Source organism: Hemicordylus capensis, chromosome 2 (assembly GCF_027244095.1).
Source record: "Hemicordylus capensis ecotype Gifberg chromosome 2, rHemCap1.1.pri, whole genome shotgun sequence".
Classification (NCBI taxonomy): Eukaryota; Metazoa; Chordata; class Lepidosauria; order Squamata; family Cordylidae; genus Hemicordylus; species Hemicordylus capensis.
The window spans coordinates 45,768,642-45,788,567 of NC_069658.1; the positions used below are offsets into that span (position 1 = coordinate 45,768,642).

The following is a 19,926-nucleotide window of genomic DNA, read 5'->3' on the forward strand; positions in this document are numbered from 1 at the left end:
GGGAAAAAGAACTGTAGGGTGCACATGGGTTTTCAAAGTGAAGCACGATGCAGAAAGAGATGTCCAATGCTATAAAGCAAGGCTAGCAGCTAAAAGATATTATCTGAAATATTTTGAGGATTATAATAGAATGTTTTCCCCAGTAGTAAATACTCTTCTATAAGAATGCTCCTTTGTATTGCAGCAGCAAGGAAAATGTTTGTAAAACATTTTGATGTCAAAATTGCAATTTTACATGGTGATATTAAAGAAGACATTTACATGGAGCACCCACCAGGGTTCAAGGAACCTGGTAAGGAGGGTCTTGTGTGTACGTTCCAAAAGAGCACTTAGGGCCTAAAACAAGCTGCAAGAGCCTGGAATACAAAGCTAAATCAGTTGCTAATTAAACAAGGATTTATTCAAGTAAAAGCTGACTCTATTCAAAGTTTAGAAACAATAGATGGACTTATCTATATATATATATTTCTCCTAGGTGTGCTTGGGAAAAGTGTGTCCCGGCAGCCCAGCTGATTGGCTGGGCTGCGGAGGCGCCTGATTGGCTGGCACACCCAGGAGGAGGAGAATTGGCCAGCCCACACTGGCGGACCTGGCCTGGCGACCGGTGGTAGCCGTAGACTCTAGCGAGCGAGAGAGGCAGGTGGGGGGGGAGACAGAGCGAGTGAGAGAAGCGCGGGGGGAGACAGAGCGAGTGAGAGAAGCGCGGGGGAAGACAGAGCGAGTGAGAGAAGCACGGGGAGAGACAGAGCGAGCGAGAGAGGCGCGCGGGGGGAGACAGTGAGCGAGAGAGGCGCGGGGGGAGAGACAGAGCGAGTGAGAGAGGCGCGGGGGGAGAGACAGAGCGAGCAAGAGAGGTGCGCGGGGAGGGGGAGACAGAGCGAGCGAGAGAGGTGCACGGGGAGGGGGAGACAGAGCGAGTGAGAGAGGCGTACAGGGAGGGGGAGACAGCGAGCGAGAGAGGCATGCAGGGAGGGGGAGACAGAGCGAGCGAGAGTGAGAGAGGCGTGCGGGGGAGAGACAGAGTGAGCAAGAGAGGTGCACGGGGAGGGGGAGACAGAGCGAGTGAGAGAGGCGCGCAGGGAGGGGGAGACAGAGCGAGTGAGAGAGGCGCGCAGGGAGGGGGAGACAGCGAGCGAGAGAGGCACGCAGGGAGGGGGAGACAGAGCGAGCGAGAGTGAGAGAGGCGTGCGGGGAGAGACAGAGCGAGCGAGAGAGGTGCACGGGGAGGGGGAGACAGCGCGAGCGAGAGAGGCGCGGGGAAGAGACAGCACGAGCGAGAGAGGCACACGGGGAGAGACAGCACGAGCGAGAGAGGCGCACGGGGAGAAACAGAGCAAGCGAGAGAGGCGCACGGGGGAGAGACAGAGCGAGCGAGAGAGGCGCACAGGGGAGAGACAGAGCGAGCGAGAGAGGTGCACGGGGGAGAGACAGAGCGAGCGAGAGACAGAGCGAGCGAGGCACGGGGGAGAGACAGAGCGAGTGAGAGAGGTGCGCGGGGGAGAGACAGAGCGAGCGAGACAGGCGCGCGGGGGAGAGAGCGAGCGAGCGAGACAGGCGCGCGGGGGAGAGACAGAGTGAGCGAGACAGGTGTGCGGGGAGAGACAGAGTGAGAGAGGAGCGGTGGGGGGAGAGACAGAGCGAGTGAGAGAGGCGTGGGGGGCAGAGCAAGCGAGAGAGCTGTTGTGGGGGGGACAGAGCGAGTGCGATAGCTGTGGGTGGACCAGCCAAACAAATTCTCCCAACTAACCCCAAACAGGAAGTGAACTACCGCACAGATGCTCTGTGCGGGTTCAGCTAGTATACTAATATTTGTTGATGATTTGGTTGCTGTCAAAACAGAGAAGATAGTGATGAAATTGTAGAGCATTTAAACAAAGAAATAAAAGTAAAGCAACTGGGAAACATTTCCTATAATCTTGGAATACAAATAGAAAGAGAACAAAATGGTGGTTATCTTCTTAATCAGAAACAAAAGATAAAAGACTTGTTAGAATGTCTAGGTCTTACAGATGCCAAGGATGTCAGCACTCCAATGGAAGCCAGCTTTTTCAAACAAGGTGCAAACAACGAGCCTTTTCCAGTCAATGGGCAATATAGAAAAGCAGTTGGGAAACTTCTATATATTACCACAATAACAAGACCATACACTGTTGGATCTGTGGGAACTTACACTGTTGGAATCTGCCAGGAAAGTGAGTACACCCTCCCAAAATAACTGGATGACAGTTAAAAGACTGGGTAGGTACCTTTCAAGGTACAGCTCATCTAGAACTGAAATTGCCAGCAGGTAATAATCCTTGATTAGTGGGTTATGTGGATGCAGACTGGGCAGAAGACAGAACAGATTGTAAATCCCAAAGTGGGTATCTGTTCTTTTATTAAGGTGGAGCGATTAGTTGGTGCAGTTGAAAGCAAAACACTGTTGCTCTTTTCTCTATGGAAGCGGAATATGTGTCAGCCACTCAGTTGTGCCAGGAAATGGCATGGATACACAAATTAACAACATGAGAAAAGCCCTGCTGGATCAGGCCCAAGGCCTGTCTAGTCCAGCATCCTGTTTCACACAGTGGCCCTCCAGATAAATCTTGGAAGCCCTTATATAAGAACTGATGGAATGCCCTCTCTCCTACTGCTGCTCCCCTGCAACTGATATCCGGAGGCATCTTGCCTCTGAGGCTGGAGGTGGCCTGTAGCCCTCAGACCATTGACCATTGATTCTTGTCCCCCATGAATTTATCCAAACCATTCTTAAAGCCATCTAGACTGTTGGCTGTCACCACATCTTGTGGCAGATAATTCCATAGGTTGATTATGCATTGCTTGAAAAAGTACTTCCTTTTGTCAGTCCTAAATTTCTTGGCAATCAGTTCCATGGGATGACCCCTGCTTCTTGTGTTATGAGAGAGGGAGAAAAAATTCTTTCTATGAACTTTCTCCACACCATGCATGATTTTATAGACCTCTGTTATGTCTCCTCTCAGTCATCTTTTTTCTAAACTAAAAAGCCCCAGATGTTGTAGCCTGGCCTCGTAAGGAAAGTGCTCCAGACCAGTCCCCCTGATCATCTTGATTGCCTTCTTCTGCACGTTTTCCAGTTCTACAATGTACTTCTTAAGATATAGTGACCAGAACAGCACACAGTACTCCAAATGTGGCCACACCATAGTTTTGTAAATATTAGCAGTTTTATTTTCAAACCCCTTTCTAATGATCCCTAGCATGGAATTGGCCTTTTAAACAGCTGCCGCACATTGAGTCGACGAGCTGTCCACTATGACCCCAAGCTCCCTCTCCTGGTCAGTCACTGACAGTGACAGGAAGACTTGTTACAAGACTCTGGAGCTAATGAACCCAAACGAGCTGAATTGTTTGAGAACAATCAAAGTTGTATTTCGCTTTCACAAATCCACATCAAAGTATATTGACAGAAAATACAATTATGTACATGATGTACAAGAAAAAGAAAATACTGCCCAATGGAGAAGATGTTAGCAGATGTACTCACAAAGCCATTGCTAAGAGATCATTTTCTTGCATTGTGAGAGATGATGGGGGTTGTTGGTCGGTGCTCGAGCAATGAGAAGGAGCGTTAGAAGTGAGAATTCTAAAGCATTGCTCTTAGCATTGCAGGAATCTCTTCTGGCCACTAGAGGCATGATGGGATGTAAAGAGATTTGTCTTGGTCAGTTTGAGGAGTTCAGTTGTTGTTGAAGGCTAGTGCCTGTTTGTGTATGTTGTTCAATGGCTCTCTCTTATTATGTGATGTTTCTTAATAAATCTTTATTTGTTTTTTGAAATCAGCCTAATGTCTCCAGATAATCTCTTGGGCTGAACTTCTTTACCTTCAAAGCATATTTATTTATTATTTGTTCGATTTATATACTTCTCTTCCAAAAATGGCTAAGGGTGGTTTACATCAAAACAGATGATTTCTGTGATTTGTGTTGGGATTTTAATGTTGCTGCTCACAACACTCAACAGTAGCCAACAGTGGGAGAGTCCCAGCTTCCAGGTGAGGCAAGAAAATAGCCGGTGCCAGAATTCCTGCAGGAAATGAGGTTTCTGAGTATTCGCAGGAGCATCATTTCAACTTCTGGAGCTGACTAGACCAGTGAACTTCTAGTAATTGCCAAAGCTCCCCCCTGCTACTGGTTACTACCACCACCACCCCACCCCACACACAAATACACATCCTTCACAAAAGTTAGATATGCAGTTTATTTGTTTTTTGAGAGGGTCTGCCTTCTGGGTTTTGCTATCATTCCTTGAGAATACTTGCAAAACCACTTGAAGTTTTGTGAGTACTCAGAAAGGATAATGAACCCAGATGCTTGTTAAGGTGAAAAAGGAAGTGATTGCCCTTTTCTACTTTTATTTCTTACTCTGGCAACTCCAAACCATTTGCCACAGGAATGCTACTGAAAATAGCCTCTTCATGGCAAGTGCCGACTGCTCCCTCTGTAAGCGCTTGCCACAGCAGTTGTCACCACATTACGACCTTCAGTGCCCACTTCCTCACACTCAAATGTTCTTTCTGACTGCTGGCATGGGCCTGAAGATTCTCAAGATGATAATGATTCCTGTGTAAGCATTCTTAAATGATATAGCCAAGGTAGGCATCAGTAGCAGCATTTCTGTGGTGAATATATTGCATGTCCTGGCCCTTTAGAGAAATATCTTTTAAGTGGCATCATAAATAATACACATTTAAGTTGAATATCGTAAGAATGTCTTTGGTGTACCTGCAGCTTTTCTCTGATCCCTCAGCTAGTAGAGTGACTTTGTGCACTCCTTTGTTTTCCAAATATATTGATATAATTTGTGATCATAGAGGGCTAGTTATGAAGTTGGCTGAAAGTTATGGTGTGATATTCTTATCAAGGTGGTCATGAATTACAACAGTGAAAGCTCACACGGTGTGCTCTATGGGAATTACTTAGCATAGCTGACAGACCTGGCTGAACTAATAAATCCAATCTAAGGAAATTTATGACACATTTGTATTTTAAAAAAACAAAACAGCTTCAATCTGTGATCACCTTGATGGCTGCAGAGGTGGAGCAAATCAGGATAAAGTTGAATAATCAATGTGCCTGCTTCTGGGTACACTCTGTTTGCCTCTCTCTCTCCCCTCCCTCTCTCTCTCCATAGCTGTCAAATACAGCCAGGCTCTTAGTTGTGTTATAAATCCAGTGACACATTAAGGCTGTTCTTACGATCATCCTAAACCAGGCTAGGAAAGCCAAGCCTGCTGATCATAAGAGTCACTGGGAGATCCTGGGAGATTAGATCCTGGGAGATCATCCCGCAAAGAGGCCACTCTCTTAAACGGGGTTAAGAGAGCTAGCATTCTCTTAGTCCCGTTTTTTAAATCGTCTGCCAGCCCCGGCTGCTCACAGCCAGGGGTGGGAGACTGCGGGGCTCCTGACCAGCATTGCAGGGATCCCCATAATGCACCATGCACTAGCAGTGCATTATGGGAGTTCGGGGGAGCAGGGTGATGCTTTCTAGCCCCCGACCCTCTGCACTGCCAGGTGCAGCTGGCAATCATCTGGGTGGGTGATCCACCTGCCCAGCAAAGACAAAGGGATTGTCTTCAGGGAGGTAAATGCTTTCAGCCCTCCTCCCTACTCTCTCTTGTGCCCTTTCTCACCAAACATGAGAAAGGGCTCATATTTTTCTTAAACCTCACATTTGATTTCTGTATTCCAGTTTCGGGGGGTGGGGGGGAGAGAGAGTGTTTTGCTGAAATTGTCATAAGCGACCAGAAGGCAATCATAGCAATATATCTGTAATAGTGCATGAATGCCTAGTATGACTTTTTCCAAGGAGTGGTTCCCCGACCCCATTTTAGATTTTATTGTTAGACTTTATCTTCAGAGGGCAAGAAGGTGAACAAGATCAAAGGTTTGTCCTTTAAGCTCCTAAGAAACACACATTTGATCCTGGGAGATCAGCAGAAGCTGTGGGATTCCCTTTCAGTGGGATTGCACCACCGTTCTCTATGTTACAGGAACTCATTTTGACTACAAATCATGTGAAGTAAAATTTGCTAGCCTATGCTAAATAATTAAGACCCCAACTCCTTCAGTTTCTATCCAAAACTGGAAGTTCAAAAATAGATAGCTGAGAAAACAAAGGATGTAGTAAAAGAAACATAGTATTGTCTTTGTAGCTATTGATTAAAAAAAAACACCCACCTATAACATTTATTTGTTTTAAGTGTAATTGCATATCTTTTGAGGTCTGAACAATGAATAGCAATGCTAATTATTTAAATACAGAGTTACATTTTTAAGTTCAGTATACATCAATAGGCAGATCCTCATTTCTGAAAGGCAAGTAAAAACTAAAACAAGTTGTTCTAGTAAGAACTAGTCTGCCTACTATCCTTTCACTATCTCTGCAACTGGACTAAATTTGGTTCAAATCAAGGTACACAAGTTAGATCTCTTGCAATTCAAATGTTCATGCGTCCGCCACCCAAATGTTCACACGTCCACCATCATCTGTTAGACTGTCCTCAAGTTAGTGCACTTGTGCCTCACATGTCTGCTATCTTGGATTGGGGTGGATGACATCACAAACTACACCATTGGGACATCTCTATTTGTCCATACAGTGGTAGCAAATTTGGTTCAAATCGGTTAGGCGGTTCACAAGTTAGTCCACTTGTGCCTCAAACATTTATGCGTCTGCCATCTTGAATTGGGATGGATGACATCATCACAAACTACCACTATGCCGTTGAGGTGTCCTTGTGTGTCCCTCACTACAACTGTACCTAATTTGGTTCAAATCATTTACACAGTCCACATGTTAGTGCATTGCACTTCAAATGTTCATGTGTCTGCCATCTTGGATTGGGATAGATGACATCATTACACACTACACCATTAGGGCATCCCTATGTGTCCCTACAGCTATTTTGCAAATTTGGTTCAAATCGGTTAGGCAGTTCACAAGTTAGCCCACTTGCGCCTCACATGTTTATGCACCCACCATCTTGAGTTGGGGTGGATGACCTCATCACAAACTACATCATTGAGGTGTGTAGTGATCAGCCTCCCCTCCCTGTAAAGAGTTAACCCTGTTAACCGGAAGTGGACCCTGTCTTGACTGACAGGCTGGTAAACTCCAGGGCTTAACCAATCAGCACACCAGGTGGGTGGAATCTAGAGATCTGTTGCCAGGAAGAAGGGGTTCTTTGTTGGAAGAAGCGTGTGTGGAAAGGCTTAGTGGGCGCAATGGAGTTTTCCTCCCTCATGGTCGAAGCCAACATAGAGGTTTCTCTCATGGTTTCTCTCACTCTGTAGATCCTTAAAAGAAGGATTGCAGGAAGTTTGATTCTCCTCAGGAATTGGTTGAGTTCAAGGGAAAGGGAAGTCAGCATAGGGAACAGTTTATTTGTCAGATTTTGCGTTAGAAACTTATATTTCTTTGGTGTGCGCACGCTTTTTCATATTCCCGATACTGTTCTATTATTGGTTTTTTTAAATCAATAATTTATTCAATTTTTCCACAACATCACACACACACACACACACACACACACACACACACACACACACGAGGGGGCTTCCATCACATCATTAGAGCAAGTATCAATTGCAATGCCAAAGTCTTGCCTGTAACTTAAATGTTCTTCCCCAGTTAAATCATACAAAAGTCAGCTCTAGGGCATTTTAAAAACATTTTTGTTACCATTCAAAAGCCTGATACAAATCAATTTTATAATATGTTTTTAGGTAAATAAGAAGAGGGTCCCACTCCCTTTTAAATGCTTCAAATTTATTTCTTAATAATGCCGTTAGCTTTGCCATTTCTGCAAGCTCTAGCACTTTAAATATCCAATCTTCTTTACTTGGACAATCGCTGTCTTTCCATTTGTATGCAAATGTCAATCTTGCTGCTGCTGTTAAATACATAAAAAGGATCCAGTATTTCCTAGGCAGTGAGCCATTATCGATGCCTAGTAATATTGTTTCTGGGCTCTTAGGGAAAGTCATTTTAAACACTTTCTTAAGCTCGTTGTATATCAAATCCCAATAACCTTTAGACTTATTATAAGTCCACCATAAATGTATATAGGAACCTGTTATGAACAGTCTATAACATATCAGAACTAGAGGTATCAGACTCAGAAGTATGTGAAATATAGGCCCGGAATACAGGCCTGTGTCTGATTTCGTTTTATATCAAGAAATGAAATCACACCTGAACTCTGGTGAACTGCCTGCTCTCCCTGCTCTGAAGGGAGGAGGTGATCTAGCATTGTGTTGCTAAAATGGATATGCAAGAAACACAAAGGCTTTGGCCTGGGCTACTCATATGCTAAAATGCATCTGACTCACTATGTCTATGGAAGAGTCTGCCAGGAGGCTGATTCCCTCCCCCCTTTCCTGTTACAAGAAGTCAGTGTTAAATGCTTGTATTGTTCTCCATGGAAGTTCAATATAGCCAAATGGATACTGAGAAAATGCTTGTAGGCTTTAAGTATTCTCTCACTGATGATTCTGCCTAACTACTCCGCTGCCACCATTTGGTCTGTAACAAATCATCCTCTTTTTTGCACTTCCAACATTTGTTTGACATGTTCTTGTACATTAAAGCCAACTTCTTAGGAGTTAGATGCCATCTATACATCATCTTAAGATTATTTTCCTTTAAATTAGAACAGGCAGTATATTTCATGTCTTCTATCCATAGTTTTTCCCATTTCTCCAACTCTATATTGTAACCAAAATCCTGAGTCCATTTAGTCATTGAAGTTTTCACTACCTCCATTCTTGTATCTTCCAATAATAACAGATTATACATCCTAGAGACTAGTTTGTCTTCCTTGTCACACAACTGTTGTTCAAATTCTGACTTTGAGACTGTTCTATTATTGTTTACCTGTAACCTAACTAAAATAAGAAACACTAGCCAACGCCCACCCTACCATAAACATTTAAAGTGTGCACTAAGACAACCCATTTTTGTAACCGACTAAGTATTTTGGAGTGTATTTAAGAAAGCTAGACGCCTCAGACAGAAGCAGTCCGTAGTAATTGAATAAAACTGTTTTTTTAGAGTTCTTTTCTTTTTTACAAGCTTTTCCGAGTTGGATTTTAACTCAGGAAAAGGGGGAGGCGAGAGGGGATTTTTCTGGTGCAAACACATCCTCAAATGTTCAGCGGCTATCAGTTATCTTACCACATGTAGGCTTGCACGTGGAAGATTTTTGTAGTCCAAGAGCCAAATTAAAAGGGCTTTTTCTAGGTTTTCCCACCCCAAGCCCAGAGAGTTTCTGTAGACAAAACGGGTGGTGATGGCAGCATTTTGAACCTCCCAATAATACAGAATATTTTGGGAGACGCCTAGCCAGGCAGCTCAGCAGGGATGATTCAGTACTTCTTTCTCTCATGTGAGCTTGCTCTGACACAAAGGCTTTAGGTGCTACAAGGTGTCTCTGTGTGTCCCGACAATTGTTCCCAATTTAGGGTACCCTTTCTGCAGGGTTATGAAGCAAGTGCTCTCTTAAACGAATCAGACCCTGCTTTCTTTCAGGGAAATCCACGTGCTCAGAGAGAAATATCTTGTGGCCAGGGATATATATATAATATATCCCTGCAATAAAGGATCAGATTATTTGACAGAGCACTGACTTTGCTTTTCTGAGATCTGTGATCAGATGGTTGCTTTGGCTTATTGTGATCTACTGTTTATGCACAGAATGCCTTCCAGGTGGGGTGCGCGGGGGGGGAGTGTGTGTGTTGCGCATTAATGTTTATCCGGGGGGGGGTTGGAGTTTAAAAAAATGCTCGCCATGCAAAGCAATGTCCCTATTAATCATTCTGAAATGTTGGCAGGTATGCATATGTGCCAGATATCAATACGAATTTTTTTTACAAGAAACTGTTGTCAGAGAGCTCAAATAACATGTCTCTTAATTTTGAAACTTGTATTTCACTTTTCTGTCAAACAGAAGATACAGAGTGGTACAGTTAAAAACCAAAAACCATTCTGTTTACAGAATATAGAGAAGATTTCTCTTAAGATTTTCCTGATTCCACACTACAAAACATCTACACTGGAGACTTGCTGGGGCTGCTGTGGAACCTGAAGAACAGCTCCAATGGTACAGCACAGTGGAACAACTTAAAACTGCTTTCGGGAAGTTGTGCAGATCTACTTAATGGCAATAGCGTTGTGTGACTGCCCAGAAGCCATTTTCAGTTCTGCAGCTGCCCCACCATGCTACATGGTCGGGGCTTCTTTTCAAGTTGTGCAGAAGCCCCAGCAGGCCTCTAATGCTGATGTCCCACTATGCAGAATATTGGCATTATAATTGTCTGACAACATTTTCTTGTTTAGTATGACAGTTCATGGTTCCTGTTTGAACATTCCACATTCTACCCACGGTTTCTCTCTAACTTCCCCTCCAGCTTCTTGCCCATGTATCATACACGTTCCAGTACAGAGGATACTATTGTAATAGCTCCTAGACCATTAGTCATAATAAAAATGAAAACATTTTTGAAGCAAATGAAATAGAGCAAATAAATTTCCCATCCAGATTTTTTTCCCCTGGGGCTATTATTCTTTGTTCTGTTTCTGTTTTTAGTTGTACAATTTTTATTCTGCATTACTGTGCAGCTCATCATTTTGTAGATTTGCGAGTGATTTACTTACAACTTCTCTCTCATGTACATAGTTTAGGTTGATCGTTCCTTCCTGGATTCCTAGAAACCTGGCTCCATAAGCTTGACAAGCCAGAGAACTTTGATTTAAACTGATTACATTCTGTTAACTAAACTCCAGTCTATCAAGCCCTAAGGGATTGATCTCATACAACCATGCTTACATATCATGTTGTGTTTTTTTAAATGTATGGGGGAAATTAAAAAGCAATTTGGGATGTAGCACCAGGAACTCAATGAATAAATTACTCATTGGTAATTTTCAACATTTTAGAAGGTCAAATGCGAGAAAAAGAAAAGAATTGCCAATAAACATCAGTATTTGAATTCTTCACTTGATGGCACACCCTAGCCTCAAGCTGAAACCACATGTAGAAAAATTGGTTTCCCATTGTGAAAGTGGATTCTATCCATTAGGAGAGGCAGCCACCATCATGAGCAATTTTTCTACCCTCCAAACAATTGAGGAATGTCTTCTTAACACCAGGGAGCCCCTTCTGTGAATACAGAAATGTTATATTTGAGTTGTTACTGGTTTGACTTTATTCGGGTTTGTTCCTGGGTTCATATCCTTACTTGTTCACAAATTGTGGCTAGAACCAAGTACAATTTGCCGGGTTCTGACACAACAACGAATTGCTGTTTGTTTTCAATCAGGACCTGAAGCGTCATGGTTCCATTCCGCATGAGCAAAGGTGGGGTGGGGGGAGTGTGTGAGCCCTAGGCTTCTGCTAGTAACCCTAAACCATGGTTTAATCATGGCTTAGGCTGAACCCAGCCTAGATCTTAAGCTAGAACTACACACCAGCCTTTCCAAACACCCAGCTATTGCTTTTCCACTTCAAAGTGATCCAAGGAGGAAGCAATTTGCAAGGGAGAAATAGTGAGAACTGGGGTGCTTAATCATCTTCAGCCCTTCTCTCCCCTGCCCCCTCCGGCTCTTCTCCCAGCCAGGGTTCCAGATCTCTGTTTGCAACAGAAAGAATCATAGGTCTGGACCTTTAGTTGGGGATGGGCTGGTAGAAAAGGTGGAGAGTAAGAAAAGCGCCTCTTTTATCAAACGCACCACTAACGATTACTATTGATAATAAGTTCTAATCTCTTTCTTTCATGCCATGAATGAACATCACTGTAAGTCAGAAATTGCTAAGTGGATGCACTTTGGCCATTAACTCATTGGTAGTGATGACGTGGAGTCTCTGTTTCAAAGCTGAGCTGTGTCAAAGCTGAGATTTTAATAAGGGTATTCACACCCAATTTGTAGAAAGTGGGCATATATATCTTTAAAGTGCTACTTGTAGCCTCCCAATCTGCTCAAGTGCCCTTGACTAAGTGATACTGATTCAAAGAAATCTATTTGGCTGGAGAAAAGGAAACCCAAGTGTTTGACTACAGGTGCTAAAGATACAAGGATGTGAACAATTCATACTGCTCTCCACGAGATAAATTGGAGGTTTCTTAGAGAGATAAAAACCACTCTGCTCTTATTGGGTTATAAGCATACAATAACTGGGCCAATAAGTGCATGCCAAAGTACGCAGGATGTGGAGGACCTACAATCAGTTCGCCAATTTTTTCATTTCTAGTTAAAAGCAGATAGGAGATGAGGCTTCCAGTTTTTATTGATTGATTGAGCACATGTATATACTACCCATAATGAATGTCTCAAAGTGGTTTACACAATATATCCACAAATATTAAAGCAATAAAACAGTCAATATATTTAAATAGTTTAAAATTTAACTAAAGCCTTGTGGACAGTTTTCTAAAAACTGTCAGAGATGCAGCAGCTCTTTTTCCAACAAGGAGTGCATTCCAAAACCTCAGGACAGCTATGGAGGAGGCCAGACCCGGAGTCACCAGCAGACAAGCTAGGGGCAGCCTTAAAAGGACCTCCCCAGACTATCTTAATAGGCAAAGCAGCTCGTGATGAATAAGGTGTTCTCTTTCATTTTGATTGGGGTGTTGGGGCTATTGGGAAGCGGAATAACCCTTTCTCCAGCTCATTTTTCCAATTGAAATGTATTTAATTTTAAAAAACAATTTCTACCCAGCCTTTCCACATTAAAGTGGCGTAGGATAGTAAACACACAGTTTAAAACAGCAGATAAAGAAATAATAGTGGCTACAACATGCCACACAGAGAAATGTCCACATTTTGAAATCTGCCCATGCCGCTACGAGGTTCTACAGAGCATGTCCATGCTGCTGCAGAGAAAGGCAGTTCTGTTCCTACCTAGTGTTGCGCAGTCACAGTTGTGATGCTGCTTCCACCGGGAATGATGGAAGTCGTGTTGCAACTGTGATTGCGCAACACTGAGTAGGAATGGAACAGCCTGTCTCCACAACTCGGATGCATTTTACAGGGCACCACAGCAGTGTGGGCAGCTCTTGAAACGTGGACATTTCTCTGTGTAGTATGTGAGCCCATATACATACAATCAATATCTAAGAGCCATAGTCTAAACAGATCATAGCTTCACTGATCCAGAACTGATCTATGCTCCAAAGGCCCAGTGATAATAGAAAGTCTTTAATCGCCTCTTAAAACACTCAAAAGAGAATTACCACCCTTCTCCCATGTCACCTGCTAAAACTGCTAGTGGGGGAAGGCTACCTGCATACTTTTCTCCCTATTGGGACAAATAAATGGGGGTGGGGGTGGATTTAGATCAGGAAAATGGCACAGGAGGAAATGGTGAAGGCCCCCCACCCCAGCATCACTGGTCCAATCAAAATTTAAGCCTCTCATACACCCCATGCAGCTGCTTTTAATTAATAATAGACATATTGGGCAATCCATTCCTGGATCTTCTGGATCTTGTGTAATTTGGCCCTTAGAATGTTTCTAAGGAGGATGGTTGTTTCTCCTCTCCAGAGCTTGGATTCTTCCATTTCTGCTTATTGCTGTGGAGCCTATTGGCTTTACAAGAATGCATGTCAAGATTTCCATTGACTTTCATGGAATACTAATTTGGGTGTCCAGAACAATAATAATAATGTGGGTGTCCAGACACTTTATCTTAATTATGCTCCCATTTGACTTCTGGATAGCTCAGAGGGCAAGAATGAAAGGGGACACGGACAAAAGGAAAATTCTTTATGCATTTAGTATTTTTGCACCCAATACGGTTGATCCTTGGGAATGGAGAAAGAAAGACATGCACACATAAAATGGCTACTTCTTTCTTGTGTCAAAGTATGCTTGCCTACATAAAGACATTGTATAACTTTCAGTCTAATTTTATGGACTTCTTATAATTTGCCGTACTCATTCTGTTCTGCCTTTTTAATTGATCTTCCTGTGTTCATTTCTCTTCTCTTTAGATAATCAACATGGGATTTAAAATTTGACCTGATGTTTTGTATTAGTGTAGTGCAATGCTTTTCACAATACTTTGAACTCGTGTCTTTCCACAGATGCTTCCATTTTAAAACCAGTGGTTAAATAATGTAGTGATTAATTAATAAACAGACAGTAATTCTGTGTTGTGCTAATCCAGGAGCAGTTGTGACTACAATATGTGAATGTAGAAAGAGGGGTTTCCCCCCTCCCTCCCACATAATAGTAGAAACCAGGCTTACACAATGAGATCAATCAGCAGTCTGCTCGGAGTGGAAAAGGATGTAGTGTTTCACCAGTGCACAATTAGCTAATGGAATTGACTGCCACAGGATTTGGTCATGGCCAATGGATTAGATGGCTTTTAAAAATAGAGAGATTCAGGAAGGCTAGGTTTGTTAGTTATATTAGTCACAATAGAATAATGGAACCTCCAGGTTCAGAGGCATTATAGCTTGAATTCCAGGTGCTGATGACAAGAATGAAGAAGAGCTTTTGCCTTCATGACTTGCAAGCATTGAACTAGGGTTAGAGGGTTGGACTATGAGTGAGAAGAACCAGGTTCAAATCCCTACTCAGCCAGAAAGCTCACTGGTGCCCTTAGCCCATTCACCATCACTCAGTCAAACCTACTTCACAGGGTTGTTGTGGGGATAAAATGACAGAAGGCGAGAGCCTCCAAAGAGTTCATGCTACTCTTGAGTGCTTTGAAGGAAGAATGGGATAGGAATGTAACTAGCATATTACTAATTGGGCTAATAATTACATATCTTTTCCCTTTTAAAAAAAAGTATTTGATACTTCTCTTACCCTTTTCATCATTGCAAAAAATGTAAACTCTTAAGTACTTTTCGTCTCTCCCTGCTAACTGGGCAAGGAGGTACCTCTTAAAGTGTCTACCTTGTGTTTCTTTTTAGATTGTAAGCCCTTTTGGGACAGGGAGCCATCTTCTTTCTGTTTAAACCACAGTTTCTCAACCGCCAGTCCCCGGACCGCTGCCGGTCCCCAGGGGGTTGAGTGCCAGTCCCTGCAAGTCCTTTAACACCCCCTCCTTTTCAAGCATGCCAGTCCTTTAACACCCTGGAGATTAGCTCCCTGGAGCTAATCTTTAACCAGGCAGCCTTCGCTGCAGGGCTCTGTCTTCCTCCGGAGTCCCAAACAGCCTTTTCTCACTCCCAGCTAATCTCTCCAGTCTCTTTGATGAGAGGAGATAGCGAGAGCGAGTGACATCACTGGTATGCAGCTGGTGAAACACACGAGGCAGGCAGCAGGGCGAGTGAGAGGGAGTGCTTGGCTTGGCTGGAGTGCTGCATGCATAAACTCTGTTCTGAATTACTACAGAGGAGGAGCAGAGGAAGGAAGGCAGGCAAAAGATAAGAAAACAAACAAAAGTAAGCAACAGTGCTGATCAAATGAAAAAAGAAGGGAAAGATAAGAAGAATGAAAGGGGTGGGGGTGAGGGGCGGGCTGATCATGTACTGACTCAACAAAAGGGGATGAAGATCAAATAAAATGGGATTTTTAAAAGCAAGCATACAGGAGAGAACAAGTACAATATTCTTATTAATATTAATGATGTTAATATTCTTATTAATATTCTAATATTTTATTATCATTAATTAATTAATTAATTAATTAATTAATCAATCAATCAATTAATACTAGTTAGTATTCAGGTCTTCAAGGTAGACACAAGCAACAGCCACTGCAGAGATGCTGTAATGGGACTGGATAGAGAGAGTTGCTCTTCTCCCCCTAAATTTAAGAGTCACTACTTTAAAAGGTCACCACTTTAAAAGGTTCCTCCTTGCCCAGTTGGGGACAGGGAGCCATTTTGTTTATTATTTTATATCTATGTAAACCACTTTGGGAACTTTTGGTTGAAAAGAGGTATATAAATATTCTTCGTTGTTGCTGTCATCTTCCTAGAGGCATCTGTTTAGCCACAGATGGAAAGACAATATGGGTTAGATGGACCTCTGATCCCGCAGGGCTCTGTTCTTATTCTCTTGTCTCAAGTCACATTCAGAGGATTTGGCTGCTCTTAACTAAGGATTAGTAACGTTGGGCACAATCCAGAAAACACACGCTTAAGAACCCCTGAACTCAGTGGGACATTTAATTGCATACTCAAGTCCCATTGATCAGTGTAAATCTTGAGAAAGTTAAGCACAGTTCAACTCAATGTTTTCTGTCAGTCAGCAGCCATGTGAGGACTTGCACATGATTTTCAGGAATTCAGGTAGTCTTGCTATGCTAACTGCACTGGATTGTGGCCATTGTTTGTACTGATGGAAACAGGCAGTGAGATAAACTGGTATTCAGCTACCATAAACGGTGTCAACCAACTAAATGGTGCAAACTCCAGAATGGCAGGGTTTGTGGCCATATGGAATTAAATAAGCCAGTTTTTAGGCCTACATATCTTTTTCTTTTTTAAAAAAAAAAGCTGTTTGATACAACTCTTACCACTTTCAGCATTGCAAAAATGTGAACTCTTGAGTACTCTAAACTGCCACAGTAATTAAATGATGTTCACCACCTTTCATACAAATACCGTGCAAAGCAAATGAACACATTTTGACATGCATTAATGCTAGAATATTTCCATATTACCTTTTAATTTTACATTAACAATTTCTATTTATGTTTTGCAGGTGACTGAGCTGGAGTGTGTTAGTAGTCAAGCAAATGCAGTACACACTCATAAAACAGAATTAAACCAGACAATACAAGAATTAGAAGCAACTCTAAAGAAAAAAGAAGAGGTATTTGCTTCCATTTGTTCATTGACTCATAAAGCTGCCTTAGAATTTAGTGCATTCCTGTACGGATAATGAAAAAGAATCAGAGTCTCAGCTTGGTACTCACCAAAATGAAAAATTGTAATTAGTTTCTTAAACTAAGCTACACTTTTGTGAAAAGTGTGGGTTACAAAAATGAAAAGAAAGCATGTGTGTGTGTGTGTCTGTCTTTGTTAGCTAGTCAGTTGTTGATTCCCCTGATTGAAGTGTTGAATGAGATGCATAATCACAGAATGCCTTATCAATGGAAGAATGCTAAAACAGCATTAATTGGAAAACAAGTAAAAGATCTTTCCAAACCAGGACACAGAGAATGGTAGGAATGCTGTATTGTCTCTCTGGTACTTATTATGTGGGGAGCCACATACTGTAAAAGGGCTCAATTTTATTTCCAATGTTCTCTGACGTTTAGATGAAGCCACTGAGTGAGATTGTCTGGATTTGGGATTGGATGTCTTCAGTATGCTGATGACACCCAGGTCTATATTTCTTTAATTATGTATCCAGGAGCAGCTGTCTGTACTATGAACCAGTGCTTGGAAGCTGTGGTCAAGTGATGAGGGTAAACAGATTGAAGTTGAATAAAGACAAGACAGAGGTGATGTTAGTGGGGAACATTTCTAGTCAGAAGGGGATTGGTTTGCTTGTGATAGATGGGGTGACTATTCCCCTATTTGAGCAGGTGTAGAACTGGGAGGTACTCCTGCATCCAGGCCTGCGTCTTGAGAGGCAGGTTGGAGCTGTTGAGTGCTTTTTTTCCATCTGCCCAAGTGCAGAGGCTCTCTCCCCTTCTGGATAGATTGGACCTCTCTACACTGATCCACGCTTTTGTAACTTCCAGGCTTGACTACTGTAATGTGCTCTACATGGGGCTGCCCTTGAAGACAACTTGGAAGCTTCAACTGTTGCAGAATGCAGCTGTGTGCCTTCTGTCAGGTATGGAGAGGCATGCTCATATTCAACCTGTTCTGCACCAGTTACATTGGTTAGCAATCTGCTTCCAAGTTCAATTCAACCTTGAATTGAAGGTTTTAACCTTTAAAGCCCTTCATGACCTGGGACCAACATATCTAATGGACTCTCTCTCTCCTTGTGTGAGCTCACAAGTCAGCTGAGATCTAATAAGTGGACTTTGCTCATGACTCCTGTCTCTGTGACAAGTAAGGACAGGAGCCTTTAAGCATTATCCCCTAAACTATGCAACCTTTTATCTGATGAACTATGGAACTCTGTATCCTGGTTGTGGTTCAGAAAAGGCTGTAAGTCTTTTCTTCTTTGGCAAACTTTCAACATATTCAGTTGTTTTCTGTGGCTGTTTTTATGGTGTGTTATCAGTTATATTGTTTTACAGTGTGCTGGTGTTTCTATGGCCACTGCTTTGAGCTCTGGAAAAGCAGTTGATAAATAATTAAAACACACACGTTCCGGGGCTCTACACCTGTTATCATCCTTGAACCTAAAAGTCTGGGCATCTCTTCTTGTAAACAGATTAAATGAGACACCAACCAGTGGTATCAGTGCTGACCAAACTGGTTTTATCAGATGGAAGAAGCTGATAATATATGTGTACAGTGGCAGCTCAAGCCTGGCCATCTCTGCCCCTTACACCAGCTGCTGCTGCCCCACCTCCCATATCACGGACTCTGCCCACAGGCTGCCCGAGAGACGCCTCCGGTGCTGGATGCCTGAAGCAAGCATGGAACACCGGCAGTTTTTCTCATGTGCTGGCTGCCTGGCGTTCCTGCGTACGCATGTGCGAGAGAGCCAGGCAGGAGCCAGCACAGTGGAGAAACCGCTGATGCCGAGTACCCACTGTCTGCTGCTTGCTCGATCAGAAAGCGGACACTCAGCACCGGCAGTTTCTCTTGCTGTGATGGCTAGCCAGCTCCCTCTCTCACACACACATTTTCCCAGAATGTGTGTGAGAGGGAGCCAGCCAGCCAGCGTGATGAGAGAAACCACCAGCCGTGCCCGCTGGCTGGCTCTCTCAGGCACAGGTTCTGGAAACAATATGCGCGTGTCAGCCAGCCAAGCAGTGCAGTGAGAAAAACTGCCGATGCTGGAGATGAAGGAAACTGTTGTGGCAGGATGAGGGGTAGCAATGAAAAGGAGGTGGCAGCAGGCAGGTGAGATGATGCCTCGTGGGGAGGAGGCCCTGAACATACTGCTCCATGGCGCAGTCACCTCCTCAGGCTGTCACCTCGCCTTTTCTCATTACGGAGCCATCTTTGTATGTATAGATTAATTAAGCCAATACAAAGAGTCTCAGTCTCTCTCTCTCTCTCTCTCTCTCTCTCTCTCTCTCTCTCTCTCTCTCTCTCTCTCAGGGTGCTCAGGTTGTTTTGAATGCCTATCTATCTATCTAGATACTGCATTGAATGGAATTATTTATTTACAGGGCTATCCTGTGGTCTGTCAGCAGCCTGCTATATTGGCATACTAGTTTTGATCCTATGCATTTCTAGCAACAAAGTCAACAAACCACAGGGAGGGAGTGGACCGGATCAGGACCACAGGAAATGGGTGGTGGGAAGGCTAATCGTTTCCCCCATGTCATTTTCCTGTTTGCTTCTGAAGAGGTTTTTTGAAAGTATCCACTTCAAGGGCAAATAGCACCTTTGTGAAGGATGATTTTTAGGGTGCATTTAACCCTTTCCCTTTGCTCTACAGTCCCAATGAAAACCACCCCCGACCCCCAACACTGCTATTAACCCAAAGAAGGAAGCTCCCATTGACTCTAGGTACCTTAGGGGAGGGGGAGGGACAATTCAATCAATCAATCTTTATTATCAATCTTTGAGCAGCATAAAATAGATTACATTAAAACAGCATTAAGGTGAAGTTGCATGTGGTTTTCTTTGGTAGAATATAGGAGGGGTTTACCATTGTCATTTCCTGGAAAGTATAAGATTCTGCCTTTCAGCATCTTCCTATATTGGGGCTGCCTGATATTGGTACTAAGGCAGCATTCAGTTTCAGTTTGTGACTCCTGAGGATGTGGACAAATTGCTTGGAATGGTGCGGCATAGCACCTGCCCTCTTGATACTTGCCCAACATGGCTTATACTATCTGGCAGGGAGGCTGTTGTAGAGG

At 43.2% G+C, this 19,926-nt stretch overlaps 1 protein-coding gene across 1 annotated transcript in view; it reads left to right on the plus strand.

The window, feature by feature from the left end:
- The window catches only part of HOMER1 (homer scaffold protein 1), a 137,024-nt gene that overhangs the window by 103,848 nt on the left and 13,250 nt on the right, over positions 1-19,926 (plus strand). Inside the window, exon 7 of the mRNA XM_053297500.1 lies at positions 16,686-16,796. Within this exon, the coding sequence (XP_053153475.1) occupies positions 16,686-16,796 (111 nt within the window). The remainder of the gene's footprint in view (positions 1-16,685; positions 16,797-19,926) is intronic.